We start from the raw sequence: 12627 nt of genomic DNA, 5'->3' as shown, positions 1-12627 counted from the left end.
GCGGGCCAGCACAGTACATAAGCACATCATAGGGAAAATAAAGAGTGGCTCCGCCGGTCTATGTATAGAGAGTATCAACCCTTAGCGCAGCTGTGTGGAGAATAGGTGGCCAGCAACGCGGGCCAGCACAAGTGCACAGGCGCATAGCGGGGAAAATACAGAGCGGCTCCGCATACCGTATACCGCCGGACGCCCAGGCTCGGTGAGGCACTCGAGCGTTCAACCAGCGTTGCAGCGGGCGCATACGCAGTAGCCATACAGCCCAGCATCCTCTGAAATGTTTTAGAGATACGGCGCTGCCCATCTGGAAAGACACGGCCAGGCGTTGACCACGGTGCACGCGCTGTGTCGACAGCCGGGCTGTCATTGCCACAGAGTCCAGTTCTAAACCCATAAAGAGGCTGACTGACTGGCCAGTAATGAGCTTTTGGTCCAGTAGACCGTGAGACCCAGGCTTTCCAGATGGCTGAGAAGCACTGTCTTGTGAGATATAAGTTCCATCTCTGACTGCGCTAAAATCAGCCAGTCGTCCAAATAGTTCAAAATCCGCATACCCTGACTTCTCAGGGGAGCGAGAGCCGCATCCATGCACTTCGTGAATGTACGGGGTGCTAAAGACAGGCCGAACGGGAGGACGGTGTACTGATATACCTGACCGCCGAGGGCGAATCTCAAGAATGGCCGGGCGAATTTGTCTGGTCGTGAGCATTTTGAACGGTCGCCTCATGAGAGCTTTGTTCAAATATCTCAGATCTAAGATAGGTCTGAGAGCTCCGTCCTTCTTGGGGACGAGGAAGTAACGGCTGTAAAAGCCTGACTCGCTCAGAGAAGGATGTACCGGTTCTAATGCCCCCTTGCACAGCAGCTTTGCTATTTCTGCACGAAGTAGGTGTGCTACTTCCAAATTCACTCTCGTCCCGGTCCGTGCGCGAAAGCACGGGGGACGGCGAGCGAACTGTAGTAATAGCCCTGCTTACAGTATTCAGCACCCATTCTGACACGCCCGGAATCGTTTCCCATGCTTTTGCATGTATAGCTAGGGGTAGAATCGTCTCTGGGTTCCGATCACCGCACTGCGTGGGGTCGAGAACCTGTATCAGAGCTAACGGTGCGGCGCGCACGCTCTCGATGCCTGAATACGGCGGCTCACTGACAGCGATATCTGGCCGGTTTACACTCAATGACTCAATCACTTTGGACGGAGAACATCCTGTGGCGAGAAAAGCGGGACGCATGAGCGGCGCCGGGGATACAGTGTTTATCAGTAAGTGTGAGCGCTCGTGTGCGGGCACAGGGCTTACGTTCACAACACGGCCGGTATGTGGTATTAAGGTTCCGCAGTGAGTAGGTGTGGGCACTGTTTTGTGGGCACGTTTCCTACATTTAACACTCGAGCGGCATATGCCAGCTCTAGAGTGGGCTCTGCATGAGTAAATGACACAGGGGGAACCGTGCTTGTGTGTAGGGGTGAACGCTGGGAAGCGGGCACATTTTCTACACTCAAGACACCATCGGCGCGAGCCGGATAACCAATTGTACTCTTATGAGATTTCTCTGGGGTGCCGTAAAGACGTTGTTTGGGTGCAGGCGAGCGGGTTGTACAACGCGCTTGTTGGCTGCAAAATACACATCTGCAGTCGCCTTTTTAAGGGGACTGACAGAGCGAAATGCTTTGACGCTCATAAATACTCAAGCACCATCCTGTGAGTGGGAGGGTGCGAGAGGCGGGTTCGCTTTCTGTATGTAAGAAAGCTGGCCGCGAGCTCAGAGAAGCGAACAGCATAATTTTTATCTGCCGCCAGAGCCAGGATTCGAACACGGGTCTCTGGCGTGAAAGCATAAGATTCTGCCACTGAGCCACAGGGGGAACACACATAGGCTTTTGGTTAGCGCGAGCATATAAGAGAGCGTCATGTTTTGTGTCGGCGTTCGTTTGCAGGCGTGCGTGTATTATAACAGGCTCGTTTACTGCAATATTAGTATTTCCAGCCGCCTGAACTTAGAGGGGACTGAAAAATGTGTGAGAATTGGAGGTTGGTCCGGCCTCGGCGGGACTAAAACACTCTCTTTTCCTCCTTTCGCCGGTGAGTGAGGCACACGGGGTGCTGAACATTGCTCGTGACCGTCCGCTCTGACATCCCTTGAGAACGCCGCAGTTTGCGCGGGTCGGACAAAGGGAGAGAGAGCGGGAAGATGGGTTGTAATAGGCGAATAGCCAGAGAGCGTCATCATGTCTTGTGACGGCGTTTGTTTGCAGGCGTGCATGTATTATAACAGGCTCGTTTACTGCAATATTGATGTTTCCAGTCGCCTGAACTTAGGAGGGGACTGAGAAATATGTGAGAAATGGAGGTTGGTCCGGCCTCGGCGGGACTAAACACTCTTTTCTCCTTTCACCGGTGAGTACCGCGCGAACGGGGCGCGAGGGGCGGGGTAGCTTTCTTGTAACGTAAAGGAAGCTAGCCCGTGACGGTCCACTTCTAACATCCCTTGTGAGCGACGCCGTTTGAGCGGCTCGCACAGAGGGGGAGAGCGCGGGAAGAGGGGCGAGCGTCATAATGTTTTGCGTCAGTGTTAGTTTGCAGGCGTGCATGTATTAACACAGGCTCGTTTACTGCAATATAGGTATTTCCAGTCGCCTGAGCTTAAGAGGGGACTGAGAAATATGTGAGAACTGGAGGTTAATCCGGATTCGGTGGGACTAAAACACTCTTTTCTCCTTTCGCCAGTGAGTGAAACGCGCGAGCGGGGTGTGGGCGGGGTAGCTTTCTTGTAACGTAAAGGAAGCTAGCCCGTGACCGTCCGCTTTCTGACATCCATTGTGAGCGGCGCCGTTTGCGTGGCTCGAACAGAGGGGGAGCGCGAGGAAGCTAGCTCAGACCGTCCGCTTCTGCCATCCCATGTGAACGGCGCAGTTTGTGCGGCTCGAACAGAGGGAGAGAACGCGAGGAAGCTAGCCCCGTGACAGTCCGCTTCTAACATCCCTTGTGAGCAGCGCAGTTTGCGCGGCTTGAACAGAGGGAGAGAGAGAGAGCGGGGAGAGAGGTGCGAGGCATTTGAAACAACGTCTCGTAGGAAATTTCTCTTTTAGACAGAATGTGTGTCGCAGTGGCGAACACACACAGCAGAAAAAGGATATGACGCCGGATAGCGTAGCAGGCACGGCAGGCTGAAGGCGGCGAAGACGACCGGCTTCTCCAGGCGCTGTCCTAAGCTTGTTGGTCGCTGAATTCAACGGCGGCGGCTTCTCTCAGAGTCCAGCGATGCGTAGAGCTTCGCTGAAGTGATGAAAATCAGATTTCCAGCCTGTGAGCTATTTCTTTATACACTCTAGCCACACCCATTCTGCCGGGCTGTGACGCGTGAAGGGCGCGAAGCGTCCTCATTGGGCGTGACGTCACGCAGGGCTCACCGATAGGCTGCTGCAGTTGCCGCAGGTCAGCCAATGAGCACGCTTATACAGCCTGCCATGGTCTGCTGGCTGCCGCACTGCGTTGACAATAAATACAAAATTAAGGATAATTTTTGGCTTCAGATCTCGAGAAAAGATGACTTTACCCGTAGCGTAAGCAACTTACGCAATACGAGAGAACCTCTCGTAAGAGAACTACAATTGCAGATTTCAAACAGAGATGGCGACAAAGAGGAAAAACTACGGACTGCAGTTTTATGTAAAGTGACAATAGTTAAGTAAACAGCCATAAGATATCATGAAGTGGTTTTATGACATTTCCCTAAAGGTAAAATGTTGTGTGGAAAAGTACAAAAGAACAATACATCCACAATGCAAATCATATTTTCACATTTTAATTATAAAAAACTGTAAAATTACAAGGCTTTAGCAAATCAAATAATTAGGTAGGTATCATTACTGTTGATACGATTATTCATGCGATGATATAACACATTATAAGGTTGTTTATTAGGCATTATGCGTGCATTATGAATATCCTTATGATGCATTATAAATGCAGGCTTCATCTGGTGTTATAATGCATTATACTCTTGAAAGATATAACACAAATAGGTAATAATATATTGTAACTGTTGTTAAGATTATTTATCAGATGATACAACATATTATAAGGTTGTTTAAGGCATTATGCATGTATAATAATTTTTGAGACATTGAGAATAACTTATAATGCATTATACATACGGGCTTCATAGAAAGTGTTACCACTACATTTAATCTTTATTTGCAAAGACAGCACATGACAGATGACAAATCTTGGTGTTTCTTTAATTTAACTTTTACATCACATAGGTCAGGGGAAGGGTCAAACTAATGGTCTTTGGTCAGGATTAGTTTGAGGCAGCAAATCAAGTAGTTTCTAATCCAGCGTGCTCTCATCTGCCACACTCTTCATTAAGATTTAAGAACAGACCCATGATGCAGCTGAACACGTCAGTACATCATGCCTTTATTATTCTCTCTGAAGATACTGTGCACTGGGATTCTGACATTATTCCTTTAATATAGTGAAATATAGTCTAGGACCCTAAATCCATCAAATATTTTCTCAATAATTAATGTTCAGTTTGTCAAGTTAAAATTTGTCAAGGGGTTGATAGATGTGTTAGGTAACCTTTAATCTTATTTAAATCAAAGCTGCACCTCCTTGCAAGCAACCGTCATTACACTTAAGGTATTTGCTGAGAATTTGATGAGTTCTGGGATGAAAAGAAGTTTACTAGTATACTAGTAATGAATTTCCAGACAGGTTTTGAAAAAAACATTGTTTCCTATATTGAGTAGTTATATAACAACATTCTTAATATATAGACATGCATTTACAGAATTGCTGTCTTTAATATAAATGTATATAAATATAGCAAATCTCAACTGAATGATCGTTCTCATTGCCCAGCTCTAGAGTGTTATGGCCAATAAGGCATTAATGGATTATAAACATTAATGTTATAAATGCTTTGAAGCAATGTGTATTTTGCAAAGCACTGTACAAATAAAACTGATTTGAACAGAAGTCCCATGATCTTATGGTCATAATGCTAAATCAATGGTCTCAGTTGTTGCGTTTTCACTTAATGTGGCTAAAGTCATCAAAAACACTCAAATCATAAACATTTGTTTGCTCTGTTTATAATGAACATCTGGCAGGCCGATATATGAGGTTTTGATCACATCAGTAATGCAGGCTGAATATATTTTTATTTTATTTTACTGGAAGGCAGGGGAGGGAGAGGGGATTTGTGATATGTGATGGAAACTGGATCCCCTATGAGCACAACATCTCTTGTGGAATTTACAGCTTTATTTGGTAATTATAATTTATTAAAACCACATACAAATTTCTGACACTGGCATGTTGCTAAGAGAATTGTTTGTATTTATAATTTATGGGGCCAGTGAAAATATTGGCAGGCACATTCATGAACTACTGGGCCAAAAATCCTTCTTGTTGAGCCCTGCTCATGATGCTTTTGTTTGCCTATTTTTCTCTCAGTCAGTTGGAGTGTGATAGAACAAAGCCAGGTGGCTCTGCTGAGAGCAAAGTCGAGCTGAAAACATGGCCATCTGTTACCAGGAGTGATCGGAAGTGGGACCTGCCAGTATGCCCTCCTGTTCCGCCATTGCCATGTGACATGTGACATGGAGGATTAGACATCCTAAAAACTTCTCGGCCTGCACTTTTCACACTGTTTGAACAACAAGTCAAATTGTCACTGGAAAATAGGATCCTGCACACAGATCCTGAGCTGGACTGAGCACCACAACACACTTGTAGCCAATCAGCAGTAAGGGGCCTATACACTCATAATGGGGGAGGAGAGGAAATTGAAAGAAAAGACTGTAGAAACAGAGATGGCTGAGAGACATTACAAAAGAGAAAAGGTCAGAGGAATATCACCGGGAAAAGAAGGGAAGATCAGGCAAGAGCTTTAGGACCCGCGTTAATATTAGAAAAGCTTTCCAGCACTGACAAGACCTAAGTCTGAAAACAGACACTGGGGTTGCACTGTTTCTGCTCCATAAGTGAGTAACATTGGTTTTACTATGTTTCACAGAACTGAGATATGCTGTTGTTGTAATGTTAGCTATAGTAACAGGACAATTTTGAGTGTCATTGAAGCTTTATTTTGCTTTGCTTCAGCTGTGATAAAGGGACATCCACACTTGCATTGTGTGTTCGTGCATTTTGGGGGCGGAGCAAAGAAGGGAGGGGTGTGTATGTCTGGGTTGATGTCAAATAGAGTATAGTATATGACATCACTTTGTAGGCCAAAATGTTTTAGCACGTCCGGTTCCACCGTCCCGAAGTCAATGGGTTTTTTGAATGGGGTTTTGGTTAAATGAAATAAGGTCTGTGGTGAACACAAGCTCAAGACACTTTGACGTTTTATTCTACGACATAGAATAATCAGTATTACCCCACTTGTGAATTTTTTCAAGCTGTAACGCATCTTGAAAAAGGCGATTGCTGACAAGTGGCTAAATGGGACTACAGAGGCTGTCGAGGAGATTAAACGCCATCACACCGAAGAGGTAAACTGTCTGCTTTTACAGCCTTGTTATGCTTATAATTGTGATCTTACAAACTATTCTAATTTTTTTTTTAGATAAAGATTAAAAGAGATGGTGGAAGCTTAGTGGTGGTGACATTAAATTTGTGGGACGGTGGTGTAGTTCGTTTATAACCTACCTTTAGCTTTTTACTTCTGGCGACTGCATTCAGGCTTCAAAATTCATAAAAACTGTGTTCATCTGTGATAATTATCTTGATGGACAAAACGTGCAAGTATCATAAACTTTTGTTGATCACAGAGCTTGTTTTTAGTGATAATCCAAAAGCCTAAGGGAAAATCCTATTTGTTTTTTGTCGAGGGAACCAGCGTGATGCTAACTGTCGGTTGGCCTACAAAGTGACGTCAATCCTGAACTACTCTAAACAGTGTTTCTCAGAAATGCACCTTTAAGAATGATTTTAAAATCTTAACAGATCAGTATCATGCACATTCTATTGTGAATATATATATAAATTTGAAGACATTAATGACCTGTTTATCATTATATAATGCATGTTATTGGCGTGATGTTATCAGTGCTCTTTATGTAGGGTTGGTGATTTGAACAAACCCCAGTCCTAAGCACGCAGCTTGTCCCATACAATAAAACCCTACAATAACATATCAATGTCACCATCATGAAAGCACATTGTGCAAAGTCAAGGCAATTCTCACAGTTTGTATTGTAAAGTCCAAGCCTACTCGAAAACTGTATTTAAGTAAATGACTTGATAGCATAATTTTTGCCATAGTGCAATGAGACATTGTAACACTGCAAAATGCTACAAACAGGAAACTTGAATTTGTTAAGTGCTGACTAAGTATGTCCTCTTTTTTAGGTATTACAAATAAATAAAAAAAAGTAGTTCATACATGTACTCACCCGACTTAGGCTGACGTCATTTTTGCTGTCACGGGTAAACTGGCTGGTTAGCTGGTAAATCATGGTGCGACCCCTCCTTCTGGCTTTACTGATATGAGAGTTTCCAGTGGTCCTGCTGAATGGCTTATTATCTGCACAAAATTAAAATAGCCTTAATAGCCTTGACAGTTTATAATTTATAAAATAAGATTGTGCCAGTGTGTCCATGAGTGATGTTCCATGTGTTTTAGCAGTTCTGTGCGTTTTGTAGATGTAACCACCAGTTTGTGAAGACAATATAAAACATTGATTTTATTAGATTATATAGTATCTAAAATGTTTTTTTTTTCCACATATAATTTTTAATCCGATCTTATAGTATTTTCATTATACAGTACATGTGCCCTCTAGCTTCTAAACTTGCTATTTCTTATCAAATGTCGAAAACAATGATAAGTGTTGACATCGAAATAAGTGTTTTCAAGGCTATTTATTTTAACAACATTTAAAAGACTGGTGAGAATAATGTTTTTTAGTGAAGACAGTACCATCAGTTCTGCTGCTGTGATGGCTCTTGCCATATGTTTCTGTGATATCCTTGAATGAAAAGAGAAAAAGCACCATCTCCCCCTTCTCATTCTTTATGGGCACGATGTCCAACAGACACCAGAACGAACTTCCTGTGATAACACACCAAAAAGAAGAGTTACACAGAGATATATGGCTACCTCTAAATCTTAAGAAGCAGTTTAATCACGCACATCCCAGTCAAGTACGGGTGCTGGATCTCATATATAATGCAAGTAACAAAGTAAAGATCTGCACACCGGAGAGCTCCCATTTACATGATTTATTAATGTACAACATACCTACTGGGAACTACCCATGTGGAAGATGTCAACAATGCCATTTTACTTATAAAACCAACACATTTAATCACCCACATAATGGTAACAAATATAGGATAAAAGAGGTAATTTCTTGCTCTACTACCAATGTGATTTATATGCTGACATGCCCATGTGGATTATCATATATAGGCAAGACCACTAGGACATTGGAAACTAGGATCTCGGAACATCGCAGTGCTATCAGAAATGGTGTTATATCTAGCCCTGTTGCTGTACATTTCATGAATGCCAAACACAATGTATCTAGTTTAAAATATGTGGGAATAGAGACTATGAAGTGTCCACGTGTGTGTGTGTGTGTGTGTGTGTGTGTGTGTGTGTGTGTGTGTGTGTGTGGGGGGGGGGGGGTAACGTTGATAACATACTCTTAAAGAGAGAATTATTTTGGATATATACGTTAAATACTTTAGCTCCTAGAGGCCTCAATGAAGAATTTGACAACAGACCTTTTTTAGGGTCATTTGTTATGCGAGTAGTATTTCTGGTGCTCTGAGACTCTCTATTGTTGTCCACATTTCTCTTTTTTTATGTAGTTATTTATTTTATAAATATGGACTGGTATAATTTCACTGAATATTTGGTCCTCATTGTCTAATGATGCAGTTTTGAGAGAATAACAGATGCCTCTAACTTGTCTTATAGAGTGGATAAAATGGTTTACCTTTTTACTTTTTACTTTACCTGTTTATGTTGTTAATTTAAATACGGTAAAGATATGTATTGGATTTGTGATTTCATACACTCACATTAAGAGTAAGATTGTAACGTGTTTTGATGTTAATATGTATACTATATGATATGTGATTATATGTATATATGGTGGATACACGGACATGGTATAATAGTTGATATGTCCATTCTTTGATGGATGTTAGTTTTACACGGACAATGTGCAATAACCCATGTGCGTGTTTATTTGTGTATCTTTAGATATTTATATATTGATATATTGATATGTATATTTATTCCCTGTATGTATTTTTACTTGATGAGTGTTTTGTGTATACATGGGCACTGTGCAATATTGGATGTGAATGTATTTATAAAAATTAATCTGGTAATTTTGTGGTGTAATCACATGACACAGAGACAAGAAAAGGGCAACTGTATTGTACTTCCTGTTAGTCTGAGGAAGGGCCGCAAAAGGCCCGAAACGTCACACATTAATAAATCATGTAAATGGGAGCTCTCCGGTGTGCGGATCTTTACTTTGTTACCTCTAAATCTTGGACAAACCTCAAACACACTTAACTCTTACAGTCCAAACAATATAGTAACATAGCGAGCTAATGTTGACATTGTGTTTAAATTCTATAGCCAGAAGAGAACTGGCCCCCCAATATAGCAATATTTTCATGTATATAACACCAAAATGTAGTTTTTCGCAACAGTGCTCATTATGGTGATAGGCCTCCATTTTGTGTATGTCGTTTAGGCCATCGCTCTACGGGCAGCAGGTTGAGCTCTGTAGGTCTCCTCCCTTTACGAGAGTTTTTTAGTAAGGTTGAACAGTAGACCTTGGTTCCCTGTTAGAAAGTATTAAGGGGTGTGTTAGGTAGGGTTTTTATAGGAGTAAAAATAGGGCCCTGAAGTTCCCATATATAAGGTAGGCTATGCATACCCTTCCCATCTGAGCCAATCTGTGGTAGTGAACAGGTTGGCCTTATTAAACAGAAGATTTTTGGTCAGGCCACTGTTCATCTGAGCATCAAACAGACATTCTGTGTGAGATGGCTTCCTCCCTATTGGGAGTTTTTCTACTGAGGCCACCGCTCTGTCAAGCTCCAGATAGAACTACAAAATCAAGCATTGGCCTTCATCGGGCCACCTTTATAGCCACCTTATACTAGAGCAGTATGTATATTCCTCTCACTTTAGAGAGTCATTTTGAGATTATAGCTCTGAACTTCAGACACATAATATCCGTGTGCCTCTCAGTATCTGAGTGTAGGTTCCTTAGACCACCAGGAGATTTTATTCCTGTAAATCATATTCCTAGTTTTTATTTCTAGATTTTCCTAGTACTGGCCTCCTCTTACTACAAGAGTCGTCTGGCAAAGGCCCGCCTTTTGCATTAGGTGTAAATGCTAGTGGTGTAACAGGGTAGATAGCAGCATAGGTAGCAGCCAGGCTACCTTCAAAAAGCCTCCCATGCAGATATCTATGGGCGTTGTCAGGTCTTTCTCTCTAGAGAGTAAGAAGCAGTGTGCTCCGGCCTCCGCCCTTTACAGAATTGAGTGTAGTAGCTGGCAGCAAGGCCTTAAGTTAAAAAAGGATTTTTCTCCTGAGCCCCTTGAATAAAATAATTCAAGTCATAAGGTCGAATGCTGTTGGCCACTTAATGAGGCCTCCATTCACTTGGGTTTAGTAGAGAATATAAAATCTGTCTTGTAAAAATACAAGATAATAGGCCTCGACCCTGATACATTCCTCAGGGTCATGCTGATAGTGCTCCCCTTGTTAGGGTCATTCATTGGAGTACTTTGCTACCCATAGCTTGAATGTTATCACCCTTCACCACCCAGGCTCAGGTAGAGACAGATTAGTTACTCCCTCCCATTTGGAATGGTTGAGTATGCTCCCTTAGAGCCAAAGCACTGCCCGGGCTGACGCCTGTGATATTCAGAGCTGTAGGCCTTACAGTAGGCCTCCTCGATACTCCGGTAGCGTGATATTGTACTCTCCTTGCTTTAAAGGGTCGATAGCACTTCTGCTGAGTACACTGCCTGTTGGCAATGTTAAATAAGTATAACCAGCCCCACAGAAATGTCTGTGAGAGCACCTAGGCTTCTGAAGGCTAGCTCTGTTAAACAACCTCGCTATCAAGTAGTTAGGCCTTAACAGGCCTCCTTGAAGGCAGCTCCCCAACGAGTTGGATGCTTGGTATTGCAAAGGCATTAAGTATCACGTTGCAGGCTTCATGGAGCCTCATCCTGCTGTTTTCTCATCCTGCTGTGAAATACAGACTGAACGGCGGCTCAGAACACCTAACCACTGCATGAGCAAATGATATGTAAACTAAATTTCTAGGGTGGATACAGCAAACTAGTGTCACGCTAGTAAAGTTTCAATGGTTGACAATTGTAATCAGGTAAAGACGATTACAGTGACATACAGAGTCGAACATTAGGCACATGAGTCTGTTATTGATGTGCAAACAAACCGTGTGTTTGCAGCACTCTTTGCGTACTGATCGTTGTTGAAAATATGTAAAAATTGGGGGACAGGGAGGCGCCATTGTGTACGTTGTGTCAAAAAAGAACACACTGTCTTTGACTTTGAAAACCCCTGTGCTACAGTATACAAATAAACCTGACTTTACTTGATATTGGACAAGGCCTAAAGCAATGCCCAAGCAAACACCCAGAAACCCTATTGTAGTGACAAGATCTGCGAACACTACTCACATTTCATTCAGAAAATGTAAAAATCAAGTTAAGTCCGGTTTACTTATTGTATACCACTTTATACAATACAAATTGCTTCAAGTCAGCTTTACAATTGTAACAACAATTGTAACAGCTGTAACTTTACAACAGGGGAACACCATCAATTTCACAATGGTCTTCAGTGAGGAATCAGTTTCAGTTAAAATTATAAATCTATGTTACCTGCAATTTTTAAGTACTTTTGAAAACCTTGATTAGCTTGTTCAGGTGGGTTTTAATTTGGATGCTTCAGGATGCATCTTCTCATTCATTCCTACCTTGAACTCAAAGTAACGTATACTCTTTAATCTAACAGTTCAATAACTATAGTAACAGAGATATCTATTTTTGACTTTTAACAGTATAGCCAGAGGAGAACTGACATCCTGGTGTTGCCTGTTTTCACTAAAGGTTTTCTCTCCATTTTTCAACAACAAAAGTTTTACGTTCCTTGCCACAGTTGCATTTGGCTTGCACAATGGGCAGGGCAACTTAACTTCTTTATGAAACTGCTAAGGGTTGGGCGATATGCCTAAATTTATATGCATTGTTTTGTTTTTTTATCATGGCAGTGATTATCCAACATATTAGTTGTCAAATGAAGTTAGTACAGTATTATTTCTACAGTATTATTACCATTCTTCTTGTAGAACTGCACCTCAGCCTGGTACTCCTCCTTGCCCTCCAGAGCTTTCTCCACACTCTGAGTAACCTGCTCACTAGTGCCCAAGCCATATAGGAAATGACAGCTGCAGTTCTTCTGCATCACCTCTGTTCGTCCGAACCCCGTCAACTCACAGAATCCATCGGAACAGTATACAATGGGATAGCCCCGGTGACCCTGAGCATTCCCAAGGAGGAAGTTGCTGTCTGAGGAACAAAAACGTGATCATGAATA

At 42.5% G+C, this 12627-nt stretch overlaps 1 protein-coding gene across 1 annotated transcript in view; it reads right to left on the bottom strand.

The window, feature by feature from the left end:
- Positions 1 to 12627, bottom strand: part of kcnh4b (potassium voltage-gated channel, subfamily H (eag-related), member 4b) — a 52115-nt gene that overhangs the window by 17549 nt on the left and 21939 nt on the right. The window contains exons 2-4 of the mRNA XM_079850722.1: positions 12366 to 12599; positions 7939 to 8070; positions 7412 to 7542 (exon numbers count right to left, since the gene is read on the bottom strand). Coding sequence (XP_079706848.1) covers positions 7412 to 7542; positions 7939 to 8070; positions 12366 to 12599 — 497 coding nt within the window. The remainder of the gene's footprint in view (positions 1 to 7411; positions 7543 to 7938; positions 8071 to 12365; positions 12600 to 12627) is intronic.

This window comes from Squalius cephalus, assembly GCF_949319135.1.
Source record: "Squalius cephalus genome assembly, chromosome: 19".
Lineage (NCBI taxonomy): Eukaryota > Metazoa > Chordata > Actinopteri > Cypriniformes > Leuciscidae > Squalius > Squalius cephalus.
This window is presented reverse-complemented; position numbering and strand designations above follow the sequence as displayed.